A 16,683-nucleotide genomic window follows, 5' to 3' on the forward strand; every position below is an offset into this window, starting at 1 on the left:
ACTCTATCACTCCCCTCCTCAGCTGGACAGGGGAAAGAAAATATAACAAAAGGCTCATGGGTTGAGACAAGGACAGGGAGATCACTCACCAATTACCATCACTGGCAAAACAGACATGACTTTTGGGAAATTAATTCAATTTATTACCAATCAAATCAGAGTAGGATAATGAGAAATAATAGCTAAATCTTAAAACACCTTCCCTCCATCCCTGCCGTCTTCCTGGGTTCAACTTCACTCTTGGTTTTCTCTACCTCCTCCCAAAAAGCAGTGTAGGGGGACGGGGAATGGGAATGGTCAGTTGTCTCTGCCATTCCTTCCTCCTCAGGGGGAGGACTCCTCACATGCTTCTCCTGCTCCAGCAGGTCCTGCCAGAAGCCTGCTCCAGCTCAGGCTCTTCACAGGGTCACAGTCTCCTTTGGTCATCTCCCCTTGCTCTGGTGTGGGGTCCTTCCGGGCTGCAGGTGGATCTCTGCTTCGCCATGAACGTCCATGGGCTGTGGGAGACAGCTGGCCTCACCATGGTCTGCACCACGGGCTGCAGGGGCATCTCTGCACTTGGAGCACCTCCTCCCCCTCTTTCTTTACTGACCTTGGTGCCTGCAGAGTTGTTTCTTTCACATATTCTCACTCCTCTCTCCTTGGCTGCAGCTGCACAGGTTTTTTTCCCCCTTCTTAAATATGTTAACCCAGGGCGCTACCACCATCACTGGTTTGCTCAGCCTTGACCAGCGGTGGGTCCGTCTCGAACCTGGCTGTCATTGGCTCTATTGGACATGGGGATAGTTTCTAGCAGCTTCTCACAGAAGTCACGCCTGTAGTCCCCCTGCTACTAAAACCTTGCCACAAAAACCCAATACACACGTAAAGAATATCAGCATCTATTTGGATTTGCAGAATGTTGTAATGTTAAGGATTAAAATGTTGACAAGGAATACCAAGACAAGAGTCCTGCTGTTCTTCAGACTTCAGGATCACCTCCAAACTGGGATCAGAGTTTGAAATTTACTGCTACTATATTGATGATAAAGGGGTCTTAAACTGAGATTATTCATCAAATCCCGAAAAGGTTTAACAGTATAGGAGGTTTGCATAGTAAAAATTATGTAAGGTTTTAAACATTGCCAAGAAGACTCAGGCACAATCTAAAAAGAATATCTTTCATATTTTAAGACTATAAAAAAAAATTAATATGAACAAGTCGATATTTACACTCAGTTTTATATATAGGTTATGTTTAAGGTCTTACATTATGTATTTTAAATGCTAGCTGGAAACAGAACAAATGTATTACAAAAACACTCCTAAAAAAACAAACCAAATCAAACAGCCCCACCAAAACATCATAGGTGCTGTTAAACACCTGCAACAATTTTGAGCAGCTTAGCTGCATCCTTCATTTTTGCCTTGGTAGAACATGATGTAAAAGTGAGTAATTTCCAGAAGCAAACAAAAAAATGTAATTAGTCTATATGGTCCTATAAGTGTTCATGACACTGAATTATATTGATTTACTTTGTAGATGTTTATAGAGCCAGCCTATGTTGTTTGACTTTTGAGAGAAGACTAATAGGTGTAGTAATGGGGGTGGGAAAAGCACAAGAAACCTTATGGTTAAGCCAAAACAGGGGTCATGCCTAGGGCATTTTATCTGCCCTGCTTACACACCCCCAAGGAATTGCATCCCCACAGTTGATTCCGTGTTAATCAAGTCACATTAGTGCTTCCCTTTTAGTTTTCACTTTGCTGAATTGCAGGAAAGAAGTTCTTAAACCAAATGCATGCTCTATCTCTGACCTAGTCAGAGCCATTGCATTTCAAGAAGAAATCACAGCAGATTTTATTTGCTCTACCAGCTGGTAAGAGACACCTTCGTAAGCAAAGATTCATAGTCAGCAGACTCAACACAGAACAAGATCCAGTGGTCTGTTTACACAGGTCAGCAGTAATATGGGAGAATAGGATCTTTATGGAATTATTTTTCCTCAACCTATTTTCCTCTAGCTACAGAGAAAGACTCATGTCACACATTATTCTTCTGCTTCCCTTTACTTTCTTATTTACTGTCTCAAGATCATGTGCTTGATAAAGAGGCCTGTAGCACTTACTATTACTCCATACTGTTTTCAGTGAGTGTGTATATTTTGCACTGCTCTCACCACTTACAGGATAAAGCTTTTAACTAAAACAATTTACTATTCAAGAGCGAGAACCACACTGAGGGTAGGAGGCAGGGGAGAGTTACGAGCGTAGAAAAAGTGAATAGCTCATTCACAAAAGCAGATCTGACTTTACACCCAAATCCTTTAAACCCGTTGGCTAAGCTACTCTCTAGCATACACACAGATCTTCATACAGAGCATCATAAAAATAAACTTTATTATCAAACTTAAAAATTCACACATTAAACAAGATCTAAACACAAATAATACTGAAAACATTCTCAGACAATAACCATTTTAGGTAATTTGTATGAGTAGCTAGTTCCCATTGTTTCAAATGCCTTTAAGAATTTCTTAATACATGCATCATCGTCAAATGTCTTCAAATGCTTAGCTGCCCAGCTTTCAGTAAGATTTTTAAATAGGGGAAAACTTATTTCTATAGAAATAACATTATCTAATTATGAATCAGAGACCCATAATTGTAGTGCTTGGGGAAAAAAATATCATAGCCTTTTGAAATATTTAGAAGACATAAATAACTATTGTACATTTACAAGTTTAAATATTTAAAGACCTTCATTACTATAAAAAGTTACTATGTACATATTAGATGCTATATAGAAATCCAGCCAGAAGCAAGTGTTGAGTTCTCAGATTTGGCCACTGAAACCTATGAATTTGGTAGGCAGATTGTCCACAGGGTACACTATGGGGCCTGTTTTCATTGTAGGAGGTCCATTCAGCAGCTGCCAGTCACAGCTCCGAGCCAGCTCCACTGTAAATATTTTTAGAAGGACTTTTGCGAACTCTTTGCCCACACAGCTCCTCAAGCCCCCACCAAAAGGGATGAAACTGAACCTAGAGGAATCCTCTGGAGATGGAGACATGAAGCGATCGGGGTTAAATTCATCCTTGTTGGTAAAGAGATCTGCCACATCATGGGTATCACAGATACTGTAAATAACATTCCAGCCTTTAGGGATCTGATAACCCTATCAAAAGAAGAGAAAAGGGACATGAGGCACCTTGCTGTGTTAAATAAGACAAAGTGTGAGCACAGGACACATTGATGCACCCCACCTCCCCTCCTGGCTTCCTGCAGGTCACTCTAAGGCAGAATCAGCTACGTGAATGCACTAGTACTGTGCTGAGGAGTTGAGCCTGATCCCCACTTACATTTAGCTCAAGGGTCTTGAGGGCAATTCGAAATCCTCCAGGAACAGGAGGGCTCAGCCTGAGGGTCTCTTTGATGACACAGCCTGTGTACTTCAGCTGCTCCAAGACCTCCATGTCCAGCTGCTTCTCTTGGTTGGGACTGCACAGTAACCCCTAGAAAGGAAGATGCTGCCATGACTTTCATGGAGCAGGTGGCTAGGGCTCCCAGCACTAGAAAGCAGCTGCCCCTCAGCAAGTGGTGTTTTCTTGCCACCCCCTAAAAGGAGAGGACCACCTGGGTTGAGGGGAGCCCTGTCTAGGACACCTCTCCTGGAGGTATCTTCCCACTGCCGGCCCCTGTGAAAGAGCACTAGGGGAGACACACACCTTCAGCTGCAGCTCTTTCCTCACTTTCTGCAGGACATCATGGTGGAGCCCTAGGAAGGCGATCAGTGATGTGGCAGCGCTAGCAGTGGTTTCATGGCCGCCAAAGAGCAGCTCTGTTGCAGACTCCTTCAGCTCCTTGTGAACACGACAGAGAAAGCATAAGAACTTAGTATCTCCTCCAGGCCCATCTTACCACCACAATGCTGTGCATTGCTCCCAGGCTGTGGAGCAGATACCCAGGGGCCAGGATGGGGTGGATGTGGTGCTTATGCTCCCTGGGGACATGGGTATGGTCCCATGCTCCCCATCCAACAGCCTAGTTGCAGCCTCTGCAGCCCAGAGCACTACACAAGCCTTTGGCTTTCTCCTTTTGGCCTCAAAAGATAAGCGTGTTGCTGACAGAGAGACTAGGGGAAAGGGATGATCTGGCCCTGGGAAGCCTCACCTGCATGTTGAGCTGCTCCCCATTGCCCTGTGTGTGCTCCATCAGTAGCTGCAGCGCATCCTTGTAACCACCCTCAGGCTCCTTGCGGGCCATCTTGGCACGGATGTTCTCCTCAATCTTGGCATGGATGATGTTGCGTGCCCGCAAGCCCTGACCAAACAGCAGAGAGAGACATGAGGGACTTAGGCCGTACTGACACCCTTCCCATCCATTCCCTGCTGCCCTGGATGCTGAGGCATCCCCTTTCCTCCCAGCCTGGCAGAACCCTTACCCGGTAGAGCCCACTGAAGGGCACATCGATGGGGAGAGAGAAGAGGTTGCGGATCATCTCCTCGAAGGCCTCCACCAGCTGCTGCTCACCATCAGGGCTGGCCTGGAGGGGCTGGAAGCCCAGCAGGATCCTCATGGCAATGCGAAACATGAGGCGCTTCACCTCAGGGTACACCAGCAGGCAGGGCCCGGCAGCGCCCAGCCACCGTGCCAGGCAGGCGCTCACCTCCTCCTGGATGACGGGCACGTAGTGCTGCAGGGCGTCCCGGGAGAAGGCTTGCATGATCACCTACCCAGGGGGACAAGGAGAAGGAAGGGGACACAGGCTCAGCCGCAGCATCCAGGGCGGCCGCACCGGCTCCCCGCCCGCCGTCGGGGCCATACCTTTTTGCGGTGCTTGTGCTGCCCGTTGTGGAGGTTGGAGAGGCAGCCAGAGCCCAGGATGGTGCGTACCGAGGCGGGCCACTGCACGGAGACGAGCCGGTGCTCGCCCAGCAGGATGTGCCGCACGTTCTCGGCGCCCATCACCCGCACCGTGGGCCGCCCGAAAAGGTGAGTCTTGTAGATGAAGCCGTATTTCCTGCGCTTCATCTGCAGGAATTTCCGCCTCTAGACAGAAAAAAAATAAAATATTTTGTTTTAGAAGAAGGAGCAAGGACAGTAGCTCTTTCCCACCTGGGCACAGAAGCCCGGCAAAGCCGCTGCTCATCCCCCTCCTCAGCAGCCAGAGGAGGAGCCGGGGCGCTTCTCCGCTCACCCGCCGCATCGCCCCGCCTTACCTGCAACACCATCTGCAGAGTCTCCCCGAAGAAGGGGAGCCCCATTGTGCCCGGGGGCAGCGGGAGCGGGCAGCTGGGGTCGCGGCTGCTCACGCAGTACAGGTCCCAGAGCTTGACGGCAGCCAGAAAAAGTAGAAGGGGCAGGAGGAAGGTGCACAGGGCGCTGGCGACCAGGGTGGAAAAGCCCATGGTTGGGGAACCACTCCAGCCCGGCCCCCCGGGAGCTCCGAGTGCGTGGGTCGGGCTCGCCTCGGGCCGCCTTTTATACCCTTCCCAGGTTGCTGCCCACCCTACCTTGGTCCGATAAATTAGTTCACCCAAAGTTCATCTTTAATTGCAGATTGTGGCCTAGCTCCTCCCCTCTAAATCTTTAACTATTTGCTTTGCGCGGCGCATCCTGCTCGCCGCAGACGGCTGCCGGGCGCGGCGGCAGCGGCTTGGGGCTCGCTCCGCGCTGCATCGCGCTCAGCGAGGGAGCTGCGGGACGGTACCGACAGCTGACAGTCGGGGGTCGGCCGCCTCCTCGGATTTATCGCCGATGCTGTAAGAGACCAGCAGGCTGCACCGAGAAGTGTCCCGCTCCAGCACCCGGGAGACCGGCTGCCCGGAGACACCTACCCCCGGGGGCTCTCCCCGGCCGGTGCCGATGCGCTCTGTAAGCTGCAGAGCTCCTTCGCCTGCCCGCTGCTATCGCCGTCCGGAGCGGCGAGTTACCCTGGAGCCAGGAGAAGGCGGGCTGGTTCTGGGGCCGGATGGGGCGGGCGATTCTCTGTGCTGGGTGTGCCTGGTGGCCCGCGGGGCAGAGCCGCAACTATGCTACCGCATCGGCGGAGGAGCCTCCGCTGTCCTCTGGTTCACCTCGAAAGGCCCGGCTTGTATTTCTTGCCCGGCCGCGGAGGAAGGAGCCGCGGGCAGCAGTCCGTCTCAGCCTCCCGATGCAGGTTCAAGCGCGGGTCACCGAGGGAAAGGGAGGTGAGCGCGGAAAGGAAACACCCAACCCGCCGTGCCCGGCTCCTCTCCACGCTATCAGCTGCCCGCCCTCGCCAGGGGCTCGCCGGCATCCCGGGGCCGTCGGAGCTACCGCGGCCGGGAAGGGGTCCTCGGCATCGGCCGGGTACTCCGCCTGCAGCCGGGACGCGGAGGTGCGCTCTCCTGGCGGGCGGGCGGGCAGGCAGGCATCGGAGGCTGCTCTCCGGGATGGACCGGCGGCTCCGACAGGAGGATCGCAGCCTGACCGGGGCGGCCGCTGGTGTTACGGAGAGGCTGCGCTCTCTGGGGCTCCCGTTGGGTCCCCGCGCAGGATGCGCCGTCCGGGAGACACGGCCGCTGTGAAAGAGACGGATCCGCGGAGCGCTTTGCTGCGCACGGCTGTTATCAATAAACTATCCCGCTCGCCTTTTTCCTTCCCGTTTTTGTTTCCTTCCCCGTCCCTGTTACTTTTCCTTCTTTGCTCACAGACAAGCTCAATAAACGCTGGAAGTTGTGTGTGGGTTGGGGGGTGGAAGATGTCACTTTTAATTACAATTTTTCTGACAATCAGCACATCACACAGGACCCTCCCTCCTCTTACGATGCCTTGCGGGAGCGGGCCTGCCCGCCTCCGCAGCCTCTTGCCCAGGAGGGACCCCTTTTGCCCATTGCGGGGGTACTTCCTCGCCCCCGGAGGCGCAGAGCCCCTCGGGGTACGCCGGGGCTCCCGGCGCAGCTCCGCGGGGCCCGGCCGGAGCTGACCGGGAGCGGCGGCCGCGCCCTGACCCGGCGCTCTCCCCTCGCCGGGCGCTGACCTGCTTGTGACCTACAACACGGACCGTGACATCTGCGTGAACCCGGCCGGCAACCGCGCCAAGTTCACTGTCTATCAAAATAACGAGATACGGTGGCCTGAGCACCGATAATTGCCACAGGAAGCCTTTATTATCTCCCCAGCTGTGTATTCTGCAGCCATCGGCTCGAAAAGAAGCAAATGGTAAAGAGTGAAAGGGATAATTAAAAACATCTTGGAAGGAGGTCAAGAAATTAACAGCCTAATATGAACAAAATTTGATTACAAATAACAATTATTACACTTCGTTTGTAAATGCTCGTGTTTATCTGCAAACAAAATCAGTTTCAAGTATGTTTTGGGTTTTTGTTGTTTGGTTTGTGATTGTTGATTTTGTGGTTGTTGGTTTGGGGGTGGGTGGTGGTGGTTTTTGTTTCAGTGGGTTCATTTTGTTTTAAACTATATTCATGTTACATTTTTCAGCGAGTGGCTACGGGTCTCGTTAGAGCTCGGGGTAATTTTTAATCATGTTTCTGGAGGAGGCCCAGCCTTCCCGTATCTGGTGCTGGGCGTTGCAAGCCCAGCCCTGCCCGCAGCCCTGCCTTTGGTGGGAGCCTGCATTGCCCGCGGGTCACAACCGCACCAGCACCTCCTGCTAATTAAAGTTAGTCATTGCCACTTGCAGCCACCACCTACTGATTTCACCTCTGATAGCCAGAAAGATTCACCTTTCAGGACAAGGTCAGGAGGGGCAGAGGCTCTGGTTCACTAAGGGGTCGACCTGCCAGCAGCACTTAGCTAAGCCCTGCAGTTCAACCTCTTCCAGATTTGACCTGTCATATTTGGGAGCCAAATTTCTGCCCCAGGTAGCGTTGTGCTCGCTGTGCAGCCCTCTGACAGCTCACAGCAGCACACACCTGCTGCAGTGCTCCAGCATGGACGTGCAAGGGGGACTGGCCAGGGCGAGGTAATTTGTAGCTTGGCACTGAAGCAGGACAATGACAGAGTTGCAGGGGACAGGGGAGGTGCCCAGAGCCCTTCCAAAGGGACTGTCCTTGTGCCACATTTCTGCCCTTGCTGCTGCTGGTTCTTCACACAAACCACGCCGCACCACCAGGCTCAGGATGCACTGCAGGGCCAAGATGGATGATTTCCTTTACTGCTTCCATGCAGGATGCACGACAGTGGGGACAGAGGTGAAGCTGAAAGGAGCTTGTAAACACATTGCAGTGGAGCAAGGACCTGGGGCCAGCTCTGTTCTCAGTGCACAAGCAACAGGACTCGCTTCATTTTACATAGGAGAGAAATACTCCGTGTCTCAGTAAGGCAGGTGGTACTCAAAAGCCAACTGAAAAGGTGCCCTCAATACCTAGGCTTAGCCCCAGGTACCAACCCCTAGGTGGACCCATAGAACTGTTGGACTGACACTTTCCTTGGCAGAGCTAGGCTGTGGGAGGTGACACAATCAGTATGACCAGCCAGCCACCATGGGGCCTGTGGCACCTTGCAAATGGCCCCTCTGTAATGTGAACAGCATCATCAGGAACAGGGAACTTTCTACCAGCAATCAGTGGTACTCAGAAATGTGCATTTTCCAAATGTTTATTCCCCAAAGCTCCTTCCCCTGCTTCAGTCTGATCCCTCAGTCAGTCTGCAGCTGGGGAACTCATCCTGCGGAGACTCCAGAGTGGGGCTTCGTGGCAGACCCCAAGCAGCAGCAGAGTGCTCAGGCACAACATACGCAGCTACCACTACTGGATGAATGAGCCATGTCCTCTTTGTACTGTCTCTAATGGGAAATGCTGGGATGAGATTAAATATTTACAATAAAATCCACTTCACACCCTATTATCCTAGCTACAGCTGACGCTGTGGATTGGGCAGCCCCAGCTTGCATTTTCCTGCAGATCCGTCCCATCTTTCCCCTTTTTACATCTAAAAAGCTACAGTGTGCAGGATGTTCATCCTGCCTCTCCTATAACCCACCCACAGGAGATAATCCTGGGACAGAAAAGCTCTGGGAAGCTTAGCTGTGGGGCTGGGAGTTTTCCTCCCCATCTCCAGCAGCTGGAGACGCATGTGGAGTAGGGGCTGACTGAGCCCCCATGGGGCGGGCTTTTCCCCCAGGCTGGGGCTGAGGCTCATCCTGATGGTCAGGAGCAGGACTCTACAGGACCTTTCCTACTGGCTTGCACACCGGGAGGGGAAAAATAAAAAGACCTTTGGGTTTTTGCTCTGCAGTGACCCAATGCCATACCCCACCTGGGGCAGCAGAGACCTGCCCCTGGCAGCTGTGGAGGGGCACTGACACCAGGGCTGAGGGGGCAGCGTACCCCTGGCTCAGGCCTCACTGCCACAGCTGGCCTGCAAGGGGTGGAAGTAGAGCTGCAGCCCATCATCAACAGGGTGCACGATGGGCACGGTCTGCATGGTGGGGTAGCTGGGGGTGGCCAGCTCCCAGCGGGCCGTGCTGACCAGCTCGATGGCCAGCAGCTTGAGGATGGCCTGTGCCAGCTCCTTGCCGATGCAGCTCCGTGCCCCACCACCAAAGGGGATGTAGTGAAAGCGGCCTGTGGCCTCTGTCCCGGCAGCACTGAAGCGGTCTGGGTCGAAGCCGCTGAGGGGGCTCTGGTAAACAGTGGCCGTCTCATGCGTGTCACGGATGCTGTACATGACACTCCAGCCTTTGGGGATCTGGTAACCCTGGGAGGAGGAGAGAAGAGGGGAAGAGAGGAGTGTTACATAACTGTGCCGCTGGCGGTGCTAGTGGAGGATGAGCAGAGTGCGCTCGGGATCAGCCCCACCATATTGCCCATCTGCTCCACAGCTCCTTTTCTACCCAGCCCAACTGGTAACCACGGAGGTTGCTGGGTGGCACCTTCCCCTGAGCTGCATTGCCAAGCACCACCACTGTGCCAGATACAGGGTGCTTGCAGGCAGTGGCAGGCAGCAGCTCCCTAGCAGCCCACTGGTGTGGGAGGCACTTACATCCAGCTCAAAAGTCTGCAGTGCTGTCCTGTAGCCTCCGGAGACAGGGGGCAGCACCCTCAGCACCTCCTTAATCACACAGTCCAGGTAGCTCAGGCGGCTCAGCTTCTCCAGGTTGATGCCTGAGGGGCAGTGACAGCTCTGGCCTGACAGTGCTGGGAGCTGGGGGCCAGTGCAGAGACTGCTCTGGGGAAGGGTGGGCTCTGGTGGGGCGCGGAGCTGGCGGGAACCTTCCTCTCTTGGGCCCAGGGGCTGGCTCTGGTCCTTGTGAGCTGTGGGGTGGAGAAGCGGCTTCTCATTGTCCTTGCTCTGGGTGGTCAGGGTGTCTGGGCAGGGTCCCGCAGGGCAGCACTCACACTGCTGGTACAGCTCATGGGACATCAGCTCCTGCCTTATTTTTTCAGTCACTGAGGGGTGCTTCAGTAGCAGGAGGATCAGAGACGTGCTGGCACTAGCCGTGGTGAAAAAAGCAGCAAATATGAGCTCAATCGCTGACTCCTGGGAGAGGAAGGAAGGTGCCAAGTTTGAATGCCATTTTAAACTGGTTGTGATTCAGACTGTCCTCACCTGTTGCAGGTTTTGTCCCTGTGCAGAGGTCCTGCTCCCCCTCTGCTCTCCACAAACACACACCCACCCTGGGTTCTCAAGGACCAAAACAAAACATCCCTGATCTCCCATTTCTGTACGAACTGAACATCTACTTGCTAAGTGACTGATGCAGAAACACAAGTGAGCTGAGTACACATCACCTCCAATCCGACTCTTCTGAGCTTTCCTCCCGAGATTTACAAATTTTAAAGAAACATTTTAACATGCATTTCAGCACACTGAGTAAAGTCCATTCCAAGCGTTATGCTTTTTACCTTCATCTGCCAGTTCTCCTTTGTGCCCAGCTTTTACCTTTCTGCCGAGCCAGGGGTTATGAGGCTGTGTGTTTATGCCTAAAACCTAGATGCACTGGAAGCTGAAATGGGTTGCATTTGATCCATCTCCAGGTATAATCAACCGTTTGCTTGTTTGGAAGGGGACTCAAACCAACAGTCAAAAGCAGAAAGACCTCCCTGCTACAGCAGGTCAGCCCAGGAGGTGCTGTAGCTGGCAGCGAGCTCTCCCACAGGGATGCACACACCAGGCAAAGGACTTGCTCACTTTTCAAGCTTTACGGCCTAAAGTACAGCAGTGTTCCTGAAAGCTCTGTAGCAGATGTGTCCATAGCAAGTTAGGAGGTTAACTAGCTCAGATGGACCACAGCACAGTCAAATCTGTAATACATGCCTCGTCCTGGCTCACATATCCCCACGCAGCCTCCCAGTCTTTCTGGGACTGTCCGCAGGGTCTGTATGGCACAGCACATGCCAGGTTGCTGTGCGATGTTCGCAGCACCCTGTGATCAACTTTTGGAAATAATTTTCCAAAAGTTAAAGGTTGCCTGGAGCTGGGTCATGGCATGTCACATCTCTGATAGCAAACATAATGCTCAAACTTACATCCCCATCTGAAGGTGCCAGCGGTTCCAAAGCACTCGACTGGGAACACTGAGGCCAGACCAAAAGCCAGGGCAGAAGCCCGAGGGAGGAGCAGAGGGAGCCGCCATCCTGGGAGAGGCTGTGGCCCCCCTGGCACTACCAAGCACTAATCACTGCAGCCTGGGGGCAAAGTGGAGCAAAACCCCTGGGGAAAGAAAGCAGTTTCCTTTCACATGGTGACATATCTGGATTTTGAATTGTTCTGACACAACCAGTTTCTGGAGAGGTGAAGCCAAAAACACAGGGCAGAACACCTAACGGTATCAGGAGCCAAGTCTGCTGAGGTCAAGGGTGATGTAACGAGGATTAGTCTTTTCTGCCATCCTCAGTCCCATGTATTGGCTTGACTAGAGGCTTTTGCCGAAGTGCAGCTCTCAAGGGCATCTTTCAGCTGAAATAAAACCTCTGAAATAACAGATCCCTGTCAACCCCTATCACACCTCCTGCAAATGCTAGCAGGAAGTTTTACATTCACAAGGTGGCAGACCTAGATGAAAAGAAATCTCTCAGTTCCACCACGTGCAGTTAAAACCCAAGACATTTCAATACAATGCGAGGAATTTAGGGCAGCCCTTATGAGTCCCTGCATCAGCCCCTGACAGTGCTGCTACACAGGTTGTGACACCACGTCGCTGACTTCCCCTCTCTGCTTTTACAAGGCAAATATAACCAGTGACTGGGAGGCAGCGTCTTCCCAGTATTGTCCCTGTGCCATAGCCCAACTGCCTGTCCTGGGAGGCAGGACTGGCAGCGCTATGGCTGGACCCATCCAGTCAGTGACAGCACTGTTACGTAGGGTGGGGTTTTTTTAATCCTTCCAAGGTTTTAAATGCTTTAAAACAGTACTTTTGGCAAAGTGATACCTTTTTAATGACCTTTACATTTCAAGGGTCCTGCTGAGTTCATGCCAGCAGTGGAAATCACAGCATATTTAGGAAAATTTCTGGGAAAACAGTCCTTCAAAATCATTTGAACAAAAAGCAAATAGGTAACTAGTGTGTGCCAGTGTTTGGAGCATCTCTCAAAGTCAAATATATCCATGACTCTGAGACAGCTTTGGACTTTTTATCCAATTACGCCATTTCACTGGATGAGAGCTCTACTACTGTTTTATTAGAGTTGACAACATTGCCATAATTGCAAGCGTAGGTAGCCCAGTTTGCAAGTAATTTTGTTAAATATAGACGAGGTAGAAATTTTATAACTGCAAAGGTACAGGACAGCATATGCATACACTATCATTTGAATCAGCCCGAGGTAACTGCCATGTCTCTCCGTGTTATATTTAATGTCCCCTTACTCCGTTTGTGTTCAGAGCCAGGGACATGATGAAAGATCATGTAATTACTTGTGTGTAATAGTCATGTGACTACTAACAGAGATTAATCAATCTTAATCATATTTTGAATCTGACAATTATTTCTTAAAAATAATTATAATAAAAATCACTCTACTAGAATAAATAATAAATAATTATAATAAAATTACTTTAAGAATATATACTGGTTCTAGTTGTATCTAACAGTTGCTGTAAAGTCTTTCAAATATCTTAGGTTTAGAGATTACACTTTTACAATACATTTATAAAACATTAGTTTTTCTTAAATACCTAAATAAATGGTAAAACTATGTATATTCAATGCTTTATATGATATTCAAATACTTTTAAACCATATTCAGCTGCTGTACCCATGAAAAACTGCTTCAAAACTTGTTATATAAATGCAGTTTCATCTGTCATTCACTAACACCAAGTGACCTGGAGCTATGAACGGTGCAGTACTAATGACAATTTTTTCCCAAGATCTTTGGCAAAATACTCCTCATATTCAGTTGGCAGTTTTGGCTCAGTAAGGACTACTGGGTTCATCCCTAAGTCACAGCAATGCATTGTGTTGCATTGTAGCAATCCACAAACTGGATGATCTAATTAATGATGAGGTGATAGGGAATGACCTGGAATCCATCATTCCATCCCTAGACCCATTTTGATATATCACCTGAGAGGCTTCTGGGCTTGCAGTCCCCACAAATACAGTAACATGATCTACATGTCGCGCTGTGCCAGATGCTGGGGGATGTCTGAGGAGCACACAACTAGCTCTAAATATTTCCAAGATAGTATCTTGGAGGTTACTGAGTGCACACTGGGGTACAGAGACTTAGCACAGCCACATAACCCTACTGGCATCCTAAGGCAGGCTGAAGCCTGGTGGCCACGAAGAAGAAAGGTAGATAAGGCATTTATTCCCTTTTTAATTAACATCTCTCTTCTAATGCAGAAACACAATCATACAAGGGCTAATGAGCTGCTGAGTCCAGGCTTTCTCGCTTGTGCTGGAGGTGGTGTCCCCAGAGCTGGTAAGAGGAGTGCAGGAGCCAGCGGCTGGTGGTGGGTCCACACAAAACCCTCCTCCTGCTCCTCAGCCCAAGTCTCTCAAAGAGCCAGGGTTGGATGGGGCACTGCAAGGGGGGGTTCTTACCTTTAGCTCCTGCATGGTGAACTCTTTGCCATGCTCCTTGGCACTGTTTATTATGAAATCCAGAGCATCACTGTGATCTTCTGTGTTGTTTCTCTTCAGTTTTTCCTGTATAGCCTTCTCCATAAACTCATGTAGCATATCCCGCGCTTTGATTCCCTGTGGGAGGCAGACATAATTCAGGAGAGCCTTAGGAACTGTCCCCCTCTCCAGAGAGACCAAAGGACCCCAAGTGTGGCAATCCTTAATCCCAGATCTGTAAGAGCAAGAATTGACAAGTCTTAAGAAACACTCCGAGAGGAAAAGACAGCAGTAAACCCATGGTACCAAGTCCAGAGGTGTCTGGGCTGAACAAACCCACAGTCGTGTCAGCTCCAAAAGAAGCTTGTCCAAAGAAGAGGTAACTTAGCAAAACTGAGCCCAAGCAGCAAGATGCATCTTAGACAGGAAAAAATGAGAAGCTTTACCAGGATACAGTAGATAAAGACAGTTTAATCACACCTAGCCCGTCTCTAGTTGAATTGCATTCCTGTGCAGCAAAACATTTAGGTAAGATCTCAGCAAGTCAAGTGATCAGCAATCTCTTCGCAAAGTGGGAATATGTGGGTCTGTATCAAGATGCGTCCTACAAAAGCCAGAAGGACCAGAGTTTTGGGATGAAATATGGCCATAACCAGATGTTAGGAAGAAGATTAAAAGGCTGAGATTTGAGGTAGGAAGGATTGGACAAAGGAAACAAGACAGGGAGTAGATGGGAATACAAGGGGACCTAAATGCAAATTGAAGAGATTGGTCTGGGTCCAGAGAGGCTGTGGCTGACCCGAGAGAGGGCAGGGAGGGATAGGATGGGGGGATAAAAACACTGATGACAACCTGCAAAGGGAGACTGGTCAGAGAAAACAAGAGCTTTGAACCTGTGGAGAAGAGCAGCAAGGAGGCTGGGGGAGAGCTGGGGCTGGCTGGGTAAAGTAATCCGGTGGCGCAGAGCTCACAGTGGAAATAAGAGATTGGGAAAGACCTGGCTAGAAGGGGCAGGACACTTGAGCTGTGGTAAGGGTGGAGAAACCAAAGCCAGAGGAAGGAACGCAGGCTGAAATGGAAGAGGAAGGGTGGGATACAAGACCCATACCTAGAACAGGAGTATGGGGAAGCAGGCAAAGAGCAGCAGGGCAGCAGGAAAGAAACTGCAGGTTGGAAGAGACAGAGGACACTGTCCCTGTGCCATGGACCCCTTGCTGCCTCTCTGCTGCTGAGGAACAAGGGACCAAGGACCACAAGTCCTTGGCCTGCCTTGAGGGGCATGGGGAGTGCTAACCTGAGGTGTGCTGTGCCCATGTGCCTTTCTACTTGTGGCCACAGACCCCTCTGCTGTGGGCTGACTTGAGTCCAGGCAGGATGAGATGGGAGAGGACCTGACAAGATGAACTAACCAAAGCCAAGAGAGGCAAAGTATGGGGTGAGGGAGAAACAGAGCCCTGCACTGCTCAGTGAGCTGGAATCAGTGCCCAAAGGGGCTTGAAGCCAACCAAGAGCAAGTGAGAAATGCAGAGAAGTGGAGATGGCTGAGCTGGGCAAGACACCAGGCCCTCAGACTCAGCACAGGGTGCTGCAGTTGTCCTGGCCCATTCAAGTGGTCCTTGGAAGGCCTGGGGACAGGAGGTCTGTGCCGCTGGGACCCCAACCCCTGCTCCCAGGCAGGGGCAGTACCTTGCGCAGACCGCTGAAGGGTATGTTGAGGGGCAGGGAGAAGAGGTTCTCCACCAGCTGTTCAAAAGTTCTGGCCAGGTCCTTGAACTGCTTTTCCTCCAGGCGGAGCCCCAGTAGAATCTGAGCTGCAATGCGGAAAGTTAAGGTTTTAGCGGAGGAATAAACTGCGATGGAGCCTGGCTCCATGCACCAGCCCTGCAGCTCCCAGCTCACAACCTTCTGGATCCGTGGCAGGTAGCTTTCCAGGGCAGCACGGCTGAACACTCTGGCCAGGATCTAGGAGGAGAAGGGGAGGAACAGAGGCAGATGGTTAAAGCGGGGGTGTCCCACATGGCACCGAGGCCCAAGCCTGGGCAGGAGGTGCTGCCTGGGCTGCATGCCCGTGCGAGGCTCACCTTGCGGCGCTGGCGGTGCAGGTCACCGATGGAGCCAAGCAGAGTGTGGGAGCCCAGGATGATCTGCGTGCTCTGGGGCCACTGCGTGCTGACCAGCGTGTGCTCACCCAGCAGGATCTTGCGAATATTCTCAGCGCCCGTCACACGCACCACTGGCCGGCCCAGGAGGTGGGTCTTGAAAACATTTCCGTACCTCTCCCGACGGGAACTGTGGAAGCGGGAGCCCTGAGAACGAGCTGCAGGTCAGTCCAGGGCCACAGCCAGTCCCTTCCCACCCACTCCCCGTTCCCCTGCGCCTTACCTGGAGCAGCCAGTGCAGGGTCTCCCCGAAGAAGGGCCAGCCCATGGAGCCCTTGGGCAGAGGCAGAGCGCTGGTGCGGTCCCGGCTGAGGCTCCAGCGCAGCGCCCACAGGTGCTGGCACAGGGTGACCAGCAGCGCCAGGGCCAGCAGGGCCAGCGCGGCCGCTTCGGGCCAGGAGAGCCCCGCCGGCATCCTGCTCCCGGGCGGCGGGAGACGGGGCGGGCGCGGGCGGTGGCGGGTCCCCGCCCCGAGGGCTCGGGGCCGCGGGTGGCCCGGGGAAGCTGCCCCGGCGGCTGTCAAACACGGCGGGCGGGGCGCCCCGC

General features: G+C 52.0%; 2 protein-coding genes across 2 annotated transcripts; both read right to left on the reverse strand.

Annotated features, from left to right (window-relative positions):
• Window positions 1–2,476: 2,476 nt before the first annotated feature.
• CYP26A1 (cytochrome P450 family 26 subfamily A member 1) lies at window positions 2,477–5,390 on the reverse strand (the record flags this gene model as incomplete). Its single annotated transcript, XM_082053588.1, has 7 exons — window positions 2,477–3,157; window positions 3,342–3,494; window positions 3,708–3,842; window positions 4,153–4,302; window positions 4,424–4,711; window positions 4,807–5,031; window positions 5,202–5,390. 7 exons carry the CDS (start codon window positions 5,388–5,390, stop codon window positions 2,816–2,818), a joined length of 1,482 nt encoding a protein of 493 aa, XP_081909714.1. The 3' UTR covers window positions 2,477–2,815.
• A 3,663-nt stretch (window positions 5,391–9,053) lies between these two features.
• Window positions 9,054–16,552, reverse strand: CYP26C1 (cytochrome P450 family 26 subfamily C member 1; the record flags this gene model as incomplete). Its single annotated transcript, XM_082053341.1, has 6 exons — window positions 9,054–9,666; window positions 9,952–10,449; window positions 13,961–14,116; window positions 15,665–15,940; window positions 16,060–16,284; window positions 16,361–16,552. The coding sequence occupies 6 exons, from the start codon at window positions 16,550–16,552 to the stop codon at window positions 9,304–9,306; spliced, it is 1,710 nt and encodes a 569-aa protein (XP_081909467.1). The 3' UTR covers window positions 9,054–9,303.
• Window positions 16,553–16,683: the final 131 nt, after the last annotated feature.

The sequence above is a fragment of the Streptopelia decaocto genome, assembly GCF_964273445.1.
Source record: "Streptopelia decaocto genome assembly, chromosome: 5".
In the NCBI taxonomy this organism is placed as follows: domain Eukaryota; kingdom Metazoa; phylum Chordata; class Aves; order Columbiformes; family Columbidae; genus Streptopelia; species Streptopelia decaocto.